The sequence below is a fragment of the Marmota flaviventris genome, chromosome 8 (assembly GCF_047511675.1).
Source record: "Marmota flaviventris isolate mMarFla1 chromosome 8, mMarFla1.hap1, whole genome shotgun sequence".
Taxonomy (NCBI): domain Eukaryota; kingdom Metazoa; phylum Chordata; class Mammalia; order Rodentia; family Sciuridae; genus Marmota; species Marmota flaviventris.
In genome coordinates, this window is record NC_092505.1 from 105,691,115 (window position 1) to 105,712,296 (window position 21,182).

A 21,182-nucleotide genomic window follows, 5' to 3' on the forward strand; every position below is an offset into this window, starting at 1 on the left:
TGATACCAAACCATATCCCAGCCCTTATTAAACTTATTTTTCCCTTATGAAACCTTGATTTCAAGCAATGACAATACTAGAAGTTTCAGATTTTGCTTTATTTAGGTTCATGCTGCCAGTGTTTACATTTTCAATGGCTTTAGTATGATGCAAACTATGTTGGATTTTTAATACCTAATGAATGAGGAGTTAACTAATGAGCATATCTAGAGATTGAAGAGCTAAGGCAAAGACTTGATTCAATACAAAAATTCCTTCTGAAAACTGTTTCCCAGACTATTTCTAGTAGCATAACTTCCTAATAAAATCCTGACAATCTGTTAGGTAACACTCTAAGTTTTAAATGGGCACATCAAGTTTTAGAAATGTACATTTAAAACTCTTCCCTGTAAAAATTCAGAATGACTGGTTTGCAAGAAAATGTTCCTATTTAGGTAATAAAAACAGTGATTGTCAGAATTAGTAAATTGAGTGGAATGCCTTAAGAATTTGAACAAGATTAGCTAGCCTTTCCAATGTAGGCCAAGTAGGGCAAGTCACCTACTCTCTGGCATTTTATTTTCCTCCAGTTTGCACTTAACAAACAAAACACATTCTTACAATTTCCCAATATAGAGAAATATATATATATATTTATTTTATACAATAACAGCATAAAATAAAATAGAAGCTTTTTGTCATACAGTTTAGGAATATTTATACAACTCTAATTCAGTTTGAAGACTCTTCAGCATGAAAAAGTTCAACAAAGTCCTTTTGATGCAATTTCTTTTGGGTTTACTGCAACACTTTTTGTAATATTGTATGTCTTATAAATTCCAATAAGTCGATCTGAAATCTCAAACATGTTATTTCGAAGAGAAATTATTATGAACTGAGCATTTTTTGTTTGTTCCTAAAGAGAAAAACAATAAGGAATATTAAGTAGTAGCAGGTAAATCACATAATAAACAGCTAAACTTTACTTTCAAGTATTTTTTTTTTTTTTTGGCAGTGTAAGTTCAACATTACATAGATTGTTAACATTTAATCAGTGTGAGCTTAAGAGGAAAATATGGGAGCATAACTGTAGAAATCTAATAGAAAAGATCTAGGAGGAGACCTGGGATTCTAGTTATGATTCTACTAATTTGCATCATCAATTTATTCTTCAAAATAAATAAGAAATTATTTGGTTTCCTTTGATACCAGAAGACGGGGAGTTAGAGAATAGGGATAAAAGCTCAGTAATAAGAAAGAATTTAAGGAATTCTATCTATATGTAATGTGTATGGAAACCACAAATCTTCCAGAATTAAAAAAACAACAAAATCCACCATTACTTACATATATATAAAATGCAACAATGGACACATTTTTAAAATCAAGGGCTGCATCAATCTCATCCATGAAATAAAGAGGAGTGGGTTTGTAATGGTGAAGAGCAAATACTAAGGCCAATGAGCTAAGTGTCTTCTCTCCTCCTGAAAGGTTGAAGATCTTCTTCCAACTTTTCTTAGGTGGTCGAACACTGCAATAATTATGAAAATCTTTCAGTTACATTACTTGTAAAGCTGAGGTTAACACTTCATGATTTGTTTTCTATAACTGATTTCTACCATCTTTTTACTTAGAAATCTCATTTGTTTTTTCAAAAATATGAATTTTACCAGTTGGAACATATACTAAACAGCAGTGTCATGTACTGCTTGCTATCCTTTCTCCTTATTCTGTATAATTTCTCAGTCTTTATGTAGATTGAAAAGGCTTGAAAATTAAAAATGTAGGAATCAGAGAAAGATTAAATATCTGCTATTTGCATGTAATTTATGCTGTAAATTGCCATTACATTTAAACAGATAAATATTGACCTTCTAACCAAGATGTGTAGATCCAACCTTCACATTTCTCAAGAAATGTCAATTTGGAGAACATGTAAAATAGGCCACAGGATTCTAAACTTTACAAACCTGAACATGATTCCTTCAGAGAAAGGATCCAAGCTGTCTACAAGCTCCAGTTCAGCATCTCCTCCTAAAGTAAGCATTTGGTAATTTTCCTTTAATTTATTTGTTATTATATAAAAACCTGCCATAAATTCATTAAGCCTTTGTTTTCGAAGATCTTCATAAGCCTGTCTAAAGCTATCTCTTTCAGAAGTAATTTTGTCCAATTCTGCTACCCGTTGCAAATACAATTCTTCCTGTGAAAAGATTGTGAGAAAAATCTATTCAGATATAAATTTGAGATCTGAATTAGCATTAAAGGTCCTAATTTATACTAAGAACTAAAAGAATTTGACTATTACATATAAATAGTCCATCCATACCTTCTTTTTATATTCTGCAATGGCACCGAGGTTTGGTTTCATTTCATGACACTGCGCTTCCATAAGTGCAATCTGATTTGTTATAGAATCTGGATTCTCGATTGCTTTGAGATCCTCTTGGCTCAGAACTGAAACCTCTTCAACAGGATCATCTTCTATAGGATGTAATGATATTTTTGAAATCTGAAAGTTCAATTTATATGAGAAAGAAGAAATGGTTCTATGATTCATTATTAGTTTTTTGTAATATTGGGAATTGAACCCAGGGGAGCTCTACCACTAAGCTATATCCACAATGCTTTTTGTGTAAGTTATGGTCTTATCAAGTTGCCAAGGCTGGCCTTGAAATTGCAATCCTTCTGTTATAGCCTTTTCAGTTGCTGGGATTATGGGCATAGGTCACTATTTTTTTTTTTTTTTTAAATGAACATGAAAAAGTAGTCATGAAAACATGGGATGAGAAAGGAACTGCCCTATACTAACTACTAAACAGATTTCTCTTAATATTACTACTGGTCATTATACCCCTTATAAACCTGAAAACTGATTATATCACAGAATTAAGTCAAAATATATTTCAAAATACTCCAAACCTTTTTTCATGAAAAATTGGTATAAAGTTAACTAATGGCAGCAATCTCACCTTTTTCTTAAAATTGTTTTTTAGTTGTTGATGAACCTTTATTTATTTATATGCAGTCCTGAGAATTCAACCCAGTGCCTCACACATGCTAGGCAAGCACTCTACCACTGAGCTACAACCCCAGCCCCTGCAATCTCACCTCTTTTTGCCAATATTTTATTTTAGAATTATGTTCAGCAATGTGACCATCTATTTGTTCAAGTTTCAACTTAATACTAAGTGCATCTTTTTGAAGAGCATGTTCATTTTCTTGAATAACTTTTAATTCTTGAAGTAGATCACGATGTTCTTTCTGGATCTCTGGTAAGGATTTCTAAAAATCAAGAACTGCTATAAGGTTATGGTCTTCCCAAATAGAATAGATATATATTTTCACATTACAAAGATGGGAGTTAGCAATCTCTCCCAATATCCCTTCCACTTTAAATAAAGCACCTTAATTCACAGAAAAGCTGTAGCTTTCATAAGCTTAGTTATAAAAACTTTTAACCTACTAACTTACTATAAGACACTGAGGTTGTATATCCAATTCTTACCTCTGCAGCATTTGTATTGTTTATGACCTCTGTTGCTTTGTCCTCAAGACTTTTTAGCTCTGCTGTTAAGTCACTAACTTCTTTCTCAGTGTCTTTTATTTCTTTCTCTGTGAGAACAATTGAGTCTTGTGCCTTTTTAAGATTTCTAAAGAACCAAAATGACAAAAAAATGTGGTTAATCTGTTGCTTCCATAAATATACCACTGAGCCACATCCTCAGCCCTACCAAAGAACTTTCAGTGACATTTTTTTTCTCCAATCAGATTTTTAAGTTTATGGTTTACTGAATCATTCTTAGTTCTTATGCATTTATAAGTACCTATGGAATCAATTATTTTACCACACTCAATATATTAATAAAACTTCTTTATATTATATAAACTTCTGTTGTCATCCAATCTTTGACTATCATGTCAAGTTATCTATTAGATCATCAAGCATTTTTGTCAATTATCAGATTTAGAGACTGAAGAATCTCTTAAGCATTCTTTTTTTTGGTACAGGGGATTGAACACAAGGATGCTTTATCACTGAGCTACACTACCAGGCCTTTTTATTTATTATCTTGAGACATGGTCTAACAGAGTTGCTGAGTCTGGCCTTGAATTTGCGATCCTCCTGTCTCTGTCTCCCATGTCATTGGGATTACAGGTATACAGCACAGTACCTGTGTTAAGCATTCATTTGCTCCTAACAATAAACAAGTGGTTTTCCTGTTATCTTTGAAGAAAAGACAGTGGATTAACCAGATTATTCTGATAAAATGAAATAGCTGTTATAATCTCAACATTTTATGTATATAGTATTTTAAGTATTTCAATACTTCAAACTAAAATCCATGAATGGATAAAGATCCATTTTTTGTTAGTTAGGATGATGGAATCCTCCAATTAAAAATTTAGGGACTGGGGTTGGAGTTCCTCAGCAAGAGAATACATGCATAGCAGGTGGGAGGCCCTGGGTTCCATTCCCAGCAACACACACATATTATTACCAAGACAATGTTGCAAAAAGACCCCATTCTTACCTCCTATTTTCTTAAGGCTAAATCTATTTAAGTTACATCTAATTGCCTGAAGTAGATAAACAAAACTTTCATGTCTAATGCCCTTCACAACTATTGGAGTTACACAACTCCAGCCCCTCAAAGCATACCTGTTTACTATAATAATTTTTAAATTGGCTATATGATCAATGTTCATTATAAATTTTCACTTACTGAAGTCCTGCTAGGTAAGAACAAGTCAGATTTAGTAAGTAACAACACAAGAAATACTTAGTGGAATGTTATATTTAAATATAATCCCCTTTCCAATGTGGAGGTAGAGAAAAAGAGATGGGGCAGTATGCATACTGTACCTGTCAGCAGTCTTGATTGCAACTTGGGCTTTAGTAATAGTAGAAGCACATTCATCTAATTGCTTATTTATTTTGTCAAGTTTATCTTGTTGGGCCTGGAGTTTATGGTTATTAATTTCTACAATGAGACTGTGTAACCGTTTAACCTCAGCTTCAACTTTGCCAGCTTTCTCAGCCACATCATCATATTCTAAAATTAAAAAATAAAAGAGTTTAATTCATATTTCTGTGCTAAAGAGCACATTTGTTTTAAGTTTCTTTAATGACCTAACCCTGATGCGTGATAACAAATTTTAAGACATTTAGGAAAAAGTATTTAAAAAGCCAGAACACCATGTCATAACAAATGCACAAGCTTAAATTCTCTGCTTAAGCTGGGAACACAAACATTGATTTCTTTTTTGGAGGGTGGGGTAAGAGGGATTGAACTCAGGGGCACTCAGCCACTACGCCACATCCATAGTCCTATTTTGTATTTTATTTAGATACAGGGTCTCACTGAGTTGCTTAGTGCCTTACATTTGCTGAGGCTGGGTTTGAATTTGTGAACCTTCTGCCTCAGCCTTCTGAGCTGGTGGGATTACAGGTATGTGCCACTGTGCCCATCCCATTTCTTTCTTAAAAAAAAAAAAAAAAATTATCTTTTAGTTGTAATTGGACACAATACCTTTTTTTATTTATTTGTTTTCATGTGGTGCCAAGGATTGAACCCAGGGCCTTGCACGCTAGGCGAGCGCTCTACCACTGAGCCACAACCTCAGCCCCCATTAATTTCTTAATGGCTTTACACTCAGGTTGCAGTTTTCAAAGATCTCTTCAACTTTTTCTTAGGGTACTTCATTGACTACTGGTTTCACATTTTTTAGCTTTTAGACTAATGTATAAACTTGTCTGGTGAAAATATTGTGGTTATTTTCCTTTGCTAACCTAACTTTTTCTTCATGTTATAATAAAATGGAAGGATATAAGATGAAGTGGTACTTGCTCTTATGGTTAAGAAGGGTAAACATTTCCCAGATTCTTGTGTACCTAGGGTTTAGACACTATTTAGGTCCATCCAATCAAAGCTAGTTGTGTAACTTGGAAGGCATAAATTGTGAACTGGACATGTTTCTGTTGGCAAGCAGTCACAGAGAAGTCGGGATTTTTTTTGTAAGGGAGTTAAGAGATTCTGGTGGTCAGTCAATAAACTATGAACACTGCCAGGTAGTTAGTGTGGATTCTGTTCTCCACACTTGAATCTTAATCACTATCCAATACAGGAAAGTTAAAAGTGGCAAAAAGGTGGGAAATTGAAGCTACCAAGAATATTCCTGTTTAGGAAGGCAATCAGAAACACTGAGCTAAGCTGGTTGGACAGAGATCCTCACAAAGCTCCTATAGGTATAGAAAAAAGAAAAAATATTTGCTGAGAGAAAAGGAGAGTCTTAACTATTTCTTTCTTTTGTTTATCCTGTTCGGTAGGTGGTAGAATTTCAAAACTTCTTAACTTTTTCATTTCTTTTTTTCAATGGTGCTGGGAGTCAAATCTAGGCCCTTGAGCAAACTAGACAATGATTCTACCACTAGCTAGGATCCATAGCTCTCATTTCTTTACCGTTATATATTACATTACCAGATATGCTTAAAACTATCTTTTAGCCCATCTCCTAAGTTAATTCCAACATCCATAGTTTTTATATTTCTGAGATCACTATTTGGCTCTTAAAAAAAAAAACAAAACAAAACAACTCCTGTTTTTTTCTTCCTAAGGATATTATAAACATCTTATATATTGCTTACACTGGTATTTGCTTTTTACAGATCTGAGTAACTGCATTTGTGTTGATGGAATTATCTTACAGCGATGACCTTTGTGATTACACTACTATTAGGATGCCTCTGTGCTCAGCTCACTTGTGGGTAGAGCATAAGCTGCTTTGGGGGCCATTACCACCATGACATTGACTGAGGGATGGGTCAAGTATGCAGCCTAGAAAGTTTCCACCCCTAATCAGCCTCCATGAGATTTTTTAGAAGGAATCTCGTTTCCAAGTACCCACCATGTATTTGTTTTTAAATATCTATAGTAGTATGTCCATTAGAAGTAGAAAACTCTAGCCTGTAATTTTGAAGATGCTATTCTGCATTTAACAACTTATCTAAAAAATAAGATGCTTGTAAAATTAAAGGTTTATCTAGCCATTTATTATTTCAAAACATTGACATGATCAAGACTTAGACACTAGTTATGAGTCACCACCTACTGCCTGAATTGCTGCAATAACACACCAATTTCTCTGCTTTCACCTTGTCGCCTCACCCAGAGACAATTTTTTTTCCAACTTAAATTTCTACCAAATTACCTATTGAATCTTAATGTTACGCTTGTTGAAATGGGTCTTCCATATCAGATTAGAGTCTACTGATAATACCTAGCATTTCTATGAGAGGAGATATATAGAGTACCTAATAAAGTTAAATAATCTTTTTCAATTTATGATAACAGATTCCTTCAGCTTTCCTAAGAAAGGGCTGTTATCAACGACATGATAAAAACAGCCACAGAAATAGTTATATATGGGGCGAGGAGTCTGTCAAGTCAGTGTCAGCAAAAATGAATTAAAGAGAAAATAAATTCAATAAGGAAAAAACCCACCAAAAACACCAAACCGTCAGATAATGCCACTTGTCGTAATGGCTTTCTATTTCACTTAGAATCTTTATCATGGCCTATAAAGCCCTTATAGATATAGAGTTCTCCATCCTTGAACACTGTACTATACTCCTCAGGGCTTTTGCATTTTACTCCTCTACATTCTTAGAAGGCTTTTCTCCCAAATTATTTACAAGGTTATACTTACACTTCCTTTGGGTCTTCTGCTCAAACTCTGTACCATTTTAACTGTGAGCTCGTTAGAAAGAGGGATATTTTATATACCACTAAGTCTGTAGCACCTAAATGAAAGGTTGCCAGTAGCAGATACCAAATAAGCAAATGCTTGAATATTAAAAATGCACATAGGGCTGGGGATTTGCAGTTCAGTAGTAGAGCACTTGCATAGTGTTGTGGGGCTCTGGCTTTAATACCTATCACCACAAAAACAACCCAACAAATTAAAAAACAAAGCAAAACAAAACAAAAGAAAAAAACTAATAAATACAAAAAGTATGGGTATAGGTGAATATCTGATGTGCACACTAGACATGCCTGCTTAGAATCTTTCTAGACAAAACTCCCTTATTACTTGGAGCATATAGATAATTGCTCTAATTCCCAAGTTTTTTGTTTGAGATGGGGTTTTGCTATGGTGCCTAGGTTGGTCTTAAACTCCTGAGTTCAAGTAATGCTCCAATGAAGCACTGGAGGTGGATATCATTATGTTTGGCTTCCTTATCAGTTTCTTGGGACAGTCAATATTTGTGTTCCTTGGCTCATGAACCAAAATGTAACAGTGATGCCTATTAAGGCAATAATGAAGGCCCACTGTGTTTTTCTGGAGCCAGTACCCAAGATGCTATAAGCCTAGAAGAGGTCTGTGGCATAAACTACCATTTCCTTTGTTTAGAGCCAACATGGAAACAGAAGCAGGGTTGTACTCAAGTACACAAACAGGGGACTCTAATAAAGGCTACAGAGCCAATTCTGCCTATGAATTTACTTTCTTGCTTAAAGATTCTATTTTGGCAGGATGTTTACATATGCATATAGCACAAGAAGAAAGGCTGTAGTCAGCGGCTTGGGAGGCCAAGGCAAAGGACTGCAAGTTCAAGGCCAGCCTCAGCAATTCAGGGAGACCCAAAGTAACTTGGCAAGCGAGACCCTGTCTTTCTCTCTCAAATAAATATTGTTTTGCTTTGTGTGCATATAATTTATTTCCTGTTTGCTTTTCTTTTGAGTGATTTGATTCCTCCAAATCTATAAATTTATTATCTTGAAGCTTTCTTGTGAAGATTAGGACCAAGGTACATGAATATAAAATTTAAAATATGGGCTCTGGAATCAGATCGTATCACGTATACCACCATATGCTGTAGGACCTTAGGCATATTATATATAAAACACTCAGTGCTGTCAAACGAGGCTATGAAGACTAAATAGTAAAAACCATAAAACAGGCAGTATAGTGCCTTATACATAATTATGTAACTGCAATTTATCCTACAATGCAAACTTAAAAATATTTCAAACAATCGGCCTCTTTAAACAAACCTGTTTTGAAAGCATTGACATTTTCTTCTAGCAATTTCTGCTTTTTTTTGTCAGGGGCTGTAGCAAGTACATTAGCTTGAAGTTCCTTAACTTGGACACTTAAATACTCTTCTTGCTCCGATAAACGCTATAAAAATGTTTAATATTTAAGGTCAACATCTTAGCTCAGTAACAATAACACTGTTTTCAACACTTTGAATTTTTAATAAATGCTACTGAAATCTTTAAGACAAACACTAACAGGAAAAGAGCAGAAAACATGAACAATACAGAAAGTAAAAATTGCCAACAAAAGAAAATGTGTAAGCACATTATAAAGAAAAGTTAAAATGCCACTTTTTATACAGAAGGTAGCAAACTTAAAATATACTTAAGACTAGTTTTCAAAGACTTGGAAAAATAATTATTTGTATATGCTACCTGTAGTGCATGAATAAGAACCCATTTTGAGGGCAATTTGGGATTATACAACAAATGCCTTAAACATTGTACATATATTGTGTAATATACTTTTAATTTTAGGAATTTAAAATAATTGCATGAGTGTGCAGAAAAACTTATCAAAATATGATAAATTAGATGCTCTTGAGCAACTGAAAACAAAGGAAATTTATACTGGCTTGAAAAGAAAAATGTATTAAGGGAAGTAAAGTTACTATGAAATTAAAATACCACATGCAAACATTACATGCACACTAAACATTTTGAAGATCCTTTGGCTCTTTTTCTTTTTTTTTAGGCAGTGCATTTTTAAAATGCACTGCTTTTTAAAAATTGACAAAACATTCCACTTTCAAGAGAATGAAATAAATGGTAATATGTTGGCTAAGGGAATTCTTTTTTCTATTGCATACAAATGGAAAACAGGAATGGCTTTGGTGGGTGCTAATACTCAGGGAAATACCCACTAGTATTCAGGGAAACAAAATTATCCCTTATATTTAAAAATGGTTCTGCCAAAGTGCTGCAGAACTCCAACAGTTTTGCTCTCCCTCATATACAATACCTGGATGCTTGCAGTAAACTTTTCTAAGGTATTCCTCATTTCTCGTTCATTATGCCTTAATCTAACTACTGCTTCTTCAAGTTGTACTTTCTGTTCTTGGATTTCCACAGCTTTTCTAGAATCCCTTTGCAATTGCAACTCCATTTTATTTACCTAAAAAGAAAAGTATGAATAAAGTTCAGCTTTCTCTACAGGTCATTTCAAATTGATAGCAAAGTCAACTTATGAACAAAGAAAGCCCCAATTTCTGATTTTAATGACTAGAACATCAAACAATGCCAACACTGTAAGCTTCGCAGATGGCCAATAAATCGTGTTGTAAACTTGCCACTAGTTCAGAATATGGAGGGTGGGGGGCTGGGAGAGAAACCCAACATTTTGAAAAAGGTAACCAGCATATGAACTTACCATTGAACTATCTATCCCCTTCCCAGCCAAGAACATGTTTTGTTTTTTTTTTTAAAAGAAACCAAAAAGAACCAATCATCAACCTTTTAAATTTTATTACAGACATGAGGCCAGTAACATTGGGTAAAGTTAGGGGAAAAATATGTTTTCAAGAAAGAAGTTTATATACTGTCCTGAGGGTGATAATGGAACTGGATATTTTTATATTCTCATCTACCTTTTGTGGAATAATAAGTACAGGAAAAAAATTCATTCCCCCTTTTTTTAGTGCTAGGGATTAAAGCCAGGGCATGAGCATTACAGGCAAGTGCTGAACTATACCTACAGTTGTCCTGAAAGAAAATGTGTGAACAATAATCATACATCTTAAAAGAGTTATTCAGAAACAGAAAATACTGGATATTACACAATGCAGCAATAATTCTGTGAGTGAACATTAAATATCAACTAGTACATGAACATTTAAGTGAACTACGAAATACCTGTATGATTTAAATATAATAATTGAAAAGATGTATATATTTAGCTTGTATTTTTACTTAAAGCTTTTTTTTTTTTTTTTTTTTTTGGTACTGGGGATGATCTACCACTGAGGTACATAAACTTTCTAATTAACATGTTTCATTCTTAGAACTTTACATTAAAAACTCCCAACGCCATATATAATTGTCAACAGAAAATTCAATCTGTTAACTTAAAATTTGAATACAGTTTTTAAAAACAGCCCAATTGTATAGTGTGTAGGTTTTACCTCAGTAAACCTGTTTAAAAAACAAACCACAAAACAAAGCCTGACTACAATTTTACATATCCTGACCTCCTCTTCAGAGATTTCCATGACCAATGATGAACCCATTCTTCCTTTCCTTACTTTGCTTCCACCACCAGTCATTGTACCTGGAGAACATGGGAGAGAGGCCATTCTTAGATGTCTTACCCATCAACAATAAAATTCAATGGCAGGGGGGGGAAAAAAAAACCAAAAAACTCTTACCTGACTGTTCTATGATTTGCCCCTTTAAAGTTACCACTCTCCATCTTTTATCTTTTTGATATGCTAATCTTGTGGCTTGATCCAAGTTGTCAGCTACCAAGGTATCTCGTAAAGCGAAGTAAAAAGCTTGGCGGATTTCCTCATCTTTTACTTTAACTAAATCAAACAATCGAGGAGTATTTTCAGGAGTTTGAATTTTGTTCATTTTTTTTGCCCATACTGTCATCTGAATGTTAAAAAAAAAAGGGTGGTGGGGGAGGTGGTGAGGCACAATGACACACCACTTCACATCTATTAAGATAAACTGTAATCATAAAGACAATAACAAATGTTGGTAAAGAATGTGAAAAAATTTGAACTCATAGACTGGTAGGAAATAGTATACCCGCTGTGGAAAACAGATGGACAGCTCCTTAAAAAGTTAAACATAGAATTACAATGACAGGTAAATACCTATGAGTGGAATTACTATAAGAGAACTGAAAACACATTCACACAAAATCTTGTATATGAATCTTCACAGCAGCATTATTGCCAATGCAAGATATAACCAGGTAAACCCAGAACCAAAAACTGGAAACAATCCTAGTGTCCATCTATCATCAAATGGAGAAACAAATTTATCCACACAATGGATTATCACTCAGCAACAAAAAGGAATGAAGGATGGGCACATACTACAAAATAGGTGTCTAATGTAGCTATGCACAAAAGACCACATATCATTCCATTTATATAAAATGTCCAGAATAGATAAATCTACAGAGACAAAAACACTGGTTGTTGTGTTTGTGTGTGTGTGTGTATGTGTGTGTGTGTGTGTGAGAGAGAGAGAGAGAGAGAGAGAGAAAGAGAAAAAAGAGAGAGAGAGAGAGAGGGATATTGGGTATGACTGCTAATGCCTAGGGGGCAGAGAATTTTCCGGAATTAGATGTTCATGGATAAACAACCCTGCAAATATAAAATATACTAAAACCCACTCAACTGCATATTTAAATGTAGTGAATTTTACTGTGTGAGTTAATATTATAGTTTTGTTGAGGAAAAGTAGTTATTGATGAAAGTCAGAAAAACAAACTGCCAGTCCCTCCAACACTGAAATGTGTATTGCTTTAGTAGAAGCATTCCAAGATTTTTTCCCCACAACCATGTAAAAATCATCCTCAAAACTTATTGGTGTTTATTAAATAGTGGTAAAAGAAAAACTAGAAAGAGAAAAAAAAAAAAAAAAGTTGGCACGAAAAAAATTAAATTATAAGTAGCTTAATATGAATACCTACCTTATCTAAACCTATAAAAGTTGCAACTCCAATATTTTGTCTTTTAAGGAAGTTTACACATTCTTGGGCTGTATCAATAGAATCAACAACAATGTAATCTAATGCTTGACAACAGGATGAAATAGCAACATCATACTTTTCATCAATGGCTCCTAAGTCCCCCTAATAATTAAGAGGGATAAAAAAATTAGCACACAATTACCATAACCAAAACCTTAAGTGTGTTATTAAACCCAGAATATATCAAATTCTTATTTTAAAAAATAGGATATATTACGTTTGCTTATCACTATTAGTTTTTTTCTTGGTATATATAAAATTATAATTACCTAAAACTATTAAATAAAAAACTATAATAGCAAAATATTTAAAAAATGAGTTGTCACTCCAGCAAAAATGTTATTTTATATACAATGACCCTCTATATAGTTAAGTCAAAATAAGAATATAATTTTCAATGTTTTGTCTAGAAAATATAACCTTTCCCAAACAAATCTACTTTACCAATCGTCCATATATTCCTGGAATCCTTCCAGATTTTTTTTCTTGAATTATTGCATCAAGGACTTTCCCCCTACTTCGATTCATTGCTAAGGAACTCTTTGCTTCTTCAACTTTTTGAAAAAGATCATGAACCAAACTTTTGAAGTTTATTTCTTCTTGTGTAAGTTTTTGAAGTTCTTTTTCTTTCTATAAGTGAAAAGTTAAAAAAAAATCAAACTCTGAAACATTAGATCCTAAATATGTCCAATTATACATAGATTTAATTGTAATGCTTCAATAACAATTAAAGAAAAGACCGAAAATACACACATGAGCCCAAACTAAGCTTTCATATAACATTCAATGGTCTGGCTATGAAAAATATGGATGGGTCTCTATAAAAAGATATACATTATTTGGGTTAATAAAAGGGAAAATAGGTACAATATGGTTCCAGGAACAGTCCACCCCGATGAAGCAGAGCTACAGCTATGAAAATCTGAAAATCCCAGTTTGGCACCCACCGTAATGTCATGTTTAAGTATGTCCTACTTAAGTTTTTCGCTAATCAAAAGCAGATCTCAGAACAGGATCCTAGGTATGTGTGACTGGGCTACTACAATTATGATGTGCTTTGTTTTCTGGTTAAATAAAAGAACAAAACGAAAGAAAACAAAAAAAGTATAAAGGGGAAAAAGATAAGCTGCCAGTAAGAGGAACTACAGACAAATGAAATTCTCAATTTCTCAATCTCCAATTTAGTTATCTTTTCTACCTGGTATTCTCCCCCACTTCTTACCTTTAAATTATTTCTACTAACTGGTAAATACTCAAGTTATAGATATAATTTTTCAAAAAATAAAGTGAATCACCAGGGAAAATAGAATAAACGTTGGATATAATTTAATTTATATTAAAATTCTACATGGTCACAAAAGCCCCTCATGATCAGATTACTACAAATATACTAAAATGAAAAAGAGCCATTTTCTTCTTTTTTAAGATACAGTTTTGCTATGCTGCCCAGGATGGCTTCAACTCTTTTCATGACTAAATCTCCCAAGTAGCTGGAAATACAGACACATAACACCTCACCCAAATAGCATTTTCTATTGTCATCTTGCCTACTGAGGCTTTGGAGATTATAAAGTTTATGAAATTTGTTAGTCATCTTATTCACTCAAGGATTGGGGCCTGTGGCATACTGATGAGCTAAGTGAGGTATCTTCATTAATACATAATATTCTGGAGTTCCAGAAAGAGAACAAACTACATCCATAGATTCAAAAACAGAAAAAAATACATTAAGATAGTCTGCAACCAGGAGTGGTGGCACATGCCTGTAATCCCAGCAGCTTAGGAGGCTCAGACAGGAGGATAGCAAGTTCAAAGCCAGCCTCAGCAACTTAAGATTTTGTCTCAAAATAAAACATAAAAAGGTCTGGGGACATGGCTCAGTGGTTAAGCTCCCTGGTACCAAAAAGTTTATACATTCATTGTTTTTCATTTACTCTTAACATAAGTTGTCTACGCTTGAGATTTAGAGAAACACAAATGTTCTTTTGTTTAAATTATTTGCATGGAATTTTGGTGCTGATTACTTGCTATTTGATGCTTCTGAGGATAAGGTTCTTTTTATTTTGTGATGTTGGGGATCAATCCAAGGGCCCTTGCACATATTAGCCAAGGTCTCTTTGACTGATCTACACCCCAGCCCTAGTTTTCTTTAAAAAAAAAATTTTATTGGTGCATTACACATAATAATGGGATTCTTTATGCCATATTTGTACATGCACATAATTTCCTTAATCTCATTCCCCAGTATCTTCCTTTTTCCAGCCCTCCTCCCCCACCACAGCCCCAGTTTCTTCTTTCGAATATGGGATAATGAAATGCTGACCCCATTCTTTTGAGATTAGACTAAATGAAAAGATATCTATAATCACTTAGCTGCTGAGATTAAAAACAACTATACAAATCTACAAAACTAGTTGACACATAATTTTTAGGCAAAATACAAAAGCAAAGATTTATTACCTCCTTTAATTCTTGTTCCGTTTGAGGAAGTTTTGCCTGTATATCTCCAATTGCAGCTTTCCTTTCTTTGAGAGTCTCAGAAGCTACAATTAGAGCTTCTTTTGCTTTACTTAATTGAGACACTGCAGTATTATGACAACTGAGATAGATATCGAGTTCTGACTGGGCTACATCCATCTTTGAACGTGCTTCATTTACTGATTTGTTGAAACCCATAAGTTCGTTCTCTCGACTCTGTTAAAATATGATTCCATTAATTCTGAAATGTATTTATTTTCAAACCTAAACTGAAATGAAAACCATAAATTTTGAAGTCAATTTAAGAAAGGTGATTTAACAAGCATAGTATATAGAAATAAACAATTCTTATGAATGGAACAGACAAATAATTCATTCCTAGTTGCCAGTGTTCACTGTACATAAAGTCTTCCCAAGTGATCACATAAGAGCATCATGAGGTAGATCTTAGTATACTCATTTTAAGATTAAAACAAAAAAGAATAATTCAAAGAGAAAAACATTGGTCTTAAGTTTAGATTTCACAATCTTTCCAGATTACCAAGTGTAAGAACTACTTGGAAAATTCTCAAGTGAATTTATATTTTATATTATGCTGAAGAATAAAGATATTCAAATCCTGGCTCTGACATTGGATGCAAGGTACACAGAAGTACTCAACATACATTAAATAAGCAAACATACAAATCTACCATTCATTAATATTCCATTATAAAACTTAACTACATTTGCCACTTAATGACACAAGTATTCTACTTATAAAATTCAATTATCATTATTTAGTAAAGTGTGCATTTTACATGCTTAGCATTTTCAAAAGACTGTCTTGAATAAAATCAAAGCTAATTTCACCCTTCTGTTGAGTAGATAACACACATCAATGTGACACCACATGCTCTTATTTTCTTAATGAAATTATAAAATAACTTAAGAGGTAACATTTAATAATTCCTTACATTCTAAGCACTTAATATAAATTTACTCATTTTTAATTTATCCTAAGTAGACGTTTTCTTTCTTATTTTGAGGAAGATGATCTAGAGAACTAACAAAGTGCACAAAGTAGAGATAGTAAGTGACTGAGCTAGGATTTGAACCAAGAATAAAAGTGCTACAGTATTTAACTATTATTCAAGAGCCATAAAAGTGGTGGTACATGCCCATAATCCCAGATACTTGAGAGGCTGACGCAGGAGGATCAGGTAGAAGGATCCCAAGTTCAAGGGCAGCCTTTAGCAAAACCCTGTCTCAATATAAAATAAAAAAAGGGTAGGGGTATAGCTCAGTGGTAGGGCACACCTGGGTTCAAACCCCAGTGCTATTAAAAAAAAAAAAAGTTATTCTGTGTTTTGTAAGGACACAAATTTTATAGGTGGCCAACACTCTAGTTATCAAAGAGATAAGAAAAAACGTTATGATTCAATAGGCTTAAGAGTGGCTATATGCCAAAGTATTGGACAGTACATTTTTAAAAATCATTACAAATCTCAATTCTTTAATTGTAAAATGTGAAAGCAGAAAATAAAAGGGGAAAGAGTACCGACTGAGTAGTTTTAGGAATATGAGATTTTATAATTTAGCTTGTAGTATTACTACAGAAACAATCTTCAAGTTTATTGCCCCCTCACCCACCACCAAAATAAACACTGAGACAAATCTCACTTCTTTTTCTTTCTGAAGTCCTTGTGTTTCCTGTTTAAGGCTATCCATAACTTCCTTTAATTTTTTTTCTTCTTTCTCTTTTTCCTTCTCAAGGGAATTACTTCTAGTTGTTGTCTCAGTTATGATATTTTTACTCTTGGTAGGTACACTTTTAAGTTCTTCAACCTGAAATTAGAAAACGAAGTTATAGAACATATTCCTTTAGGCTGTCTAATACTACTAATATTGACTGATTCAAAAAGCAGTTTTTGGGCGAAGGGCAAGGTTTGGTGGTAGAGCATTGGCTTAGCATGCAGAGGCCGTTGGTTTACACACAAGCATACATATACATGCACAAAAAAACCAAAAAACAAAAAAGCCAACCAAGCAAAAAACAACTCCCACCCCCCTCCGCCCCCCAATAAAACCCAAAACTAAGGAAAATACTTCCTGGGATCTCTAGGACTTTTCTACTTTTTTGTAATTAGATTTGAACTAACTGGCTTTGCCCGGTATTTTACCATTTATTCATTGTAATTTCAGTACTCTTAGTCTAATGGTAAAACCAATTCTATAAATTCCCTATTCATTTATGAAAGAAAAATTTTTGTGGCAGGGCTTTAAGTCTGTTTCCTATCTTTGATTTTAGGCTATAAATTATTCTTTAGCCATAAAAATGCCCTGATCACATGTAGTTTCCTAAACTATCCTTCATTGTAAAATAGAAGTATTTCTACTCTATTCCCTCACTTCAGTCCTAAGATCTTTTGTAACTTTACCCTTCCAGAGTCACCATGCTGAACTAATATTTTATCTTATTAACGTCCTCTGGTAATAGTCACATGTCCACATTTTATGCCTAAAAAAGCTAGTGCTTCTATAATACACTTTGTTTATTCTATCCAATTTTGGGGTTACTCCTAACTCCGTTATATTTGTTTATCTTGTCGAGTACTACAGAAATTCAATATTCCCAAATGATGCCCTCAAATAGTTACATAACCTGTTTTAGCTATATTGAGCATCGAGTACTACAGAAATTCAATATTCCCACAAATGATGCCCTCAAATAGTTACATAACCTGTTTTAGCTATATTGAGCATCGAGTACTACAGAAATTCAATATTCCCACAAATGATGCCCTCAAATAGTTACATAACCTGTTTTAGCTATATTGAGCATCAAGTACTTTATTAATAAAATACATTTGATAAATGATTATGAGGTAAAGCAGAGCCTCCACTGTAATTACTCTGTCACTAAATGAAAGAAAGCTTTTTCAGAGGGTTGGAGTTTAGGTGTCAGAACTATTAATATCTGATAAAGTTATGAACATAGCTTGAAAAATCTTAAATATCAGTTGATTAGAATCTGTCTCTGGCCAGAGTAGTTAGGCTTTTACATATTCTGGTCCAAAGTTCATTTTCTTTTTGTTTGATCTAAAAATAGTTGATTGATCCCTGGGAAATTATGAGCTTTCTCATCAAGGATGTTTCCCTGATCCTGTAAGCTTGATTTTGGTGGTGGTAGGAAGGAGGCACAGGGCGAGGTCAAAATTTTAAAGGTCCTTAACACCAAAATAAAAAATTTCTTTTTAAACCACTGTTTTAGAAAAAAATTATCATTAGCACCAAAATAGAACTGTTGATTTGGGAGATGTTCTCCCAACAGCATTTACTATAATGCAAGCTCCATTTTGATTTCCCTTGGCAGGGGCAAAACATTTCAGAGATAAAACACTGAACATCTGTATTTTTAATTTGTTCTCTTAGGAAACAAGGGGTAATAATTTGTGAAAAGTAAAAAACCAGATATAATATTCAGACATAAAATTTTCATGTTTTTTCCTAATACCTACCTTTTCTTTATCTTTTTGAAGTTGTTTCTCCAGTTTTTTGGCTTTACTGGTGGCATGTTTTAGTTTTTCCCTAGCTTGAACATCTTCCAAATCTAGTTGTGTAAATTTTTCTTTATTCTCCTCAATAAATTTTGTAATTTTATTCAGTTTCCTAGCAAAGCAAATAAATCAGTCATTATTTTGGATATTAATTTACTTTAAGGCTATGTTATGTTGCCTTCCTGGGATACTTCCTCTATAAATATGTCCAAATTTTTATTAGAATCCTAAAATTCTCTCTTCTTCAAGCTGATCTTCCCTCTCAGTTGAAATTAGACCTTAGAATTCTTGTTTATTAGGATTTCTTTGTTTTTCTAAGCTGGAAAGGAAATACTGTTTTCCAGTAACTATTATATGTCTATTTATATAAAAACCATAAAAGTTAAACAAAAATGAAACTTGCATCGGTAAGAAACACTGGTGATAATCGATTATTGGCAGAGTAGGGTCATGATGACATTAAGATAATTCAAATTCTACCTCTGATTTAGATTTGTGGACTTAATAGAATAACCTGTCAGCTCTAATGCTCAATTTTGGTTTTGTTATTGTGTTCTGCCACTAGGGGGTAGCACCCCCACTATTTTAAGACAGAGTTGGGCCCTCAACCTGTAACAACAATGAGGTGGAGATGTGTAAACATATCCCTGCATCCAAGTATAGTTTTTCTTTTTTGAAAAAGGGACCATCTTATTTAATATTAGCAAATACATTATAATGTGTCAACAGTAAGTTTACATGTAGACACATAATAAGATTAACTCAATCTCAATACTTTTAGAACTTTTCAAAAGATTATTACTTCTCTGTATCTTTTACTGCTTTATTCTTAGCTTTCATTTCATTCAATAGTATATTGCTCTTCTCATTAATTTCTTTGGTATCTTCATGAATTTTTTCTTTCTGAGTTTCCATTTCGGCAATTCGTTTCCGCAGATCATAACTAGTGAGAAAGGAAAAAAATTGGAGATCCTAAAATGCCACTTCTAAAACTGTACAACAATTTAATTAAAATAAGCTATTTCGGAAGTATTCTTAACTGCAATTTACAATTATCTCGGGCTACTGAGGAGGAAAAAACCCCCAAGGTCAAGGCTAGAATTCCGAAACAAAATAAGTTCATTGTAAATAAATAAAATTAGATCTGCTATTACATGAATTTAAACAAATATGCCTTTACCCCTTATTTAGCGTTCCATGATTTCAGTTACTTGCAGACAACTATCACCTGAAAGTGGTAAATGGCAAATTACAGAGATAAACAATCTGCTAGTTTTAAATTACATGCTGTTCTGTGAATCTTCCCCTTTTGTGCAGTGTATGCACTACCACCTCCCTGATTAGTCACTTAGCTATCTTGGTTATCAGATTCAACTGTTAAACAGTATTACAGTGCTTATGTTCAAGTAACCCTTATAACTTTGTAATAAGGCCCCAAAACACAAGAATAATAATACAAAGGAGGCACCAGTGCACAAAATGCAGAAGAACACAGTTACTTTTATTATGTGGCATTACTGTAGAGGAAAAAAGAAGACACAACAATAATTAATACTTATGAATCCTCAGGTTACTAAAATGTCACTGTCTATGACCTTATATTTTAATTTATTACTTACAACAATTTTTACAACTTTTTTCACTTTAGTCTTCACATTTTTCTATTACACGAAAAAAGGGGTTTGAGGCTAATGGTTAGAACTTACGTAAAAATTGATGAAATCAAGATACTTACATATAATATTGACAAACATGATTCTTTTTTCTAAATATTTCATTTTCCAAGGTAAGAAATTCAATGGCTATGTTTTTCTCTCCTTCTAAGGCATCCTTTTCCTTTTCCACCATCTTAACTCTGTTTAACTACAGAAATTACAAATTTAAAGACTCAATACACATTTCGTATGTATAATTTGAATTTAAAATATGCCAACATTAGATAAAAACAATCAACAAGTAGCATGTTCATCTTACATGTTAGTATAAAAAAGAAATTCCAAACAAAACCAGTATGGTACTGGCACCAAAACAGGCTAGTAGACCAATGGTACAGAATAGAGGACAGAGACTAACCCACAAAATTACAACTACCTTATATTAGACAAAGGTGCCAAAACCATGCACTGGAGAAAGGATAGCATCTTCAACAAATGGTGCTGGGAAAACTGGAAATCCATATGCAACAAAATGAAATTGAATCCCTATCTCTCACCATGCACAAAAGTTAACTCAAAATGCATCAAGTATCTAGGGATTAAACCAGAGGCTCTGCGTCTAATAGAAGAAAAAGTAGGCCCTAATCTCCATCACGTGGGACTAGGCCCCAAATTCCTCAATAGGATGCCTATAGCACAAGAATTAAAACCAAGAATTAACAAA

At 33.5% G+C, this 21,182-nt stretch overlaps 1 protein-coding gene across 1 annotated transcript in view; it reads right to left on the reverse strand.

Moving 5' to 3' along the window:
* Nucleotides 1–79: 79 nt before the first annotated feature.
* Smc4 (structural maintenance of chromosomes 4) overlaps nucleotides 80–21,182 on the reverse strand; it is a 33,319-nt gene continuing 12,216 nt past the window's right edge. The window contains exons 7-24 of the mRNA XM_027933651.2: nucleotides 20,539–20,666; nucleotides 19,606–19,746; nucleotides 18,765–18,915; nucleotides 16,927–17,091; nucleotides 15,247–15,480; nucleotides 13,231–13,416; nucleotides 12,727–12,888; nucleotides 11,447–11,672; nucleotides 11,270–11,349; nucleotides 10,045–10,197; nucleotides 9,039–9,165; nucleotides 4,847–5,036; nucleotides 3,488–3,632; nucleotides 3,091–3,264; nucleotides 2,309–2,491; nucleotides 1,950–2,182; nucleotides 1,327–1,510; nucleotides 80–895 (exon numbers count right to left, since the gene is read on the reverse strand). Of these exons, the coding sequence (XP_027789452.1) occupies nucleotides 743–895; nucleotides 1,327–1,510; nucleotides 1,950–2,182; nucleotides 2,309–2,491; nucleotides 3,091–3,264; nucleotides 3,488–3,632; nucleotides 4,847–5,036; nucleotides 9,039–9,165; nucleotides 10,045–10,197; nucleotides 11,270–11,349; nucleotides 11,447–11,672; nucleotides 12,727–12,888; nucleotides 13,231–13,416; nucleotides 15,247–15,480; nucleotides 16,927–17,091; nucleotides 18,765–18,915; nucleotides 19,606–19,746; nucleotides 20,539–20,666 (3,015 nt within the window). The 3' untranslated portion in view covers nucleotides 80–742. The remainder of the gene's footprint in view (nucleotides 896–1,326; nucleotides 1,511–1,949; nucleotides 2,183–2,308; nucleotides 2,492–3,090; nucleotides 3,265–3,487; nucleotides 3,633–4,846; nucleotides 5,037–9,038; nucleotides 9,166–10,044; nucleotides 10,198–11,269; nucleotides 11,350–11,446; nucleotides 11,673–12,726; nucleotides 12,889–13,230; nucleotides 13,417–15,246; nucleotides 15,481–16,926; nucleotides 17,092–18,764; nucleotides 18,916–19,605; nucleotides 19,747–20,538; nucleotides 20,667–21,182) is intronic.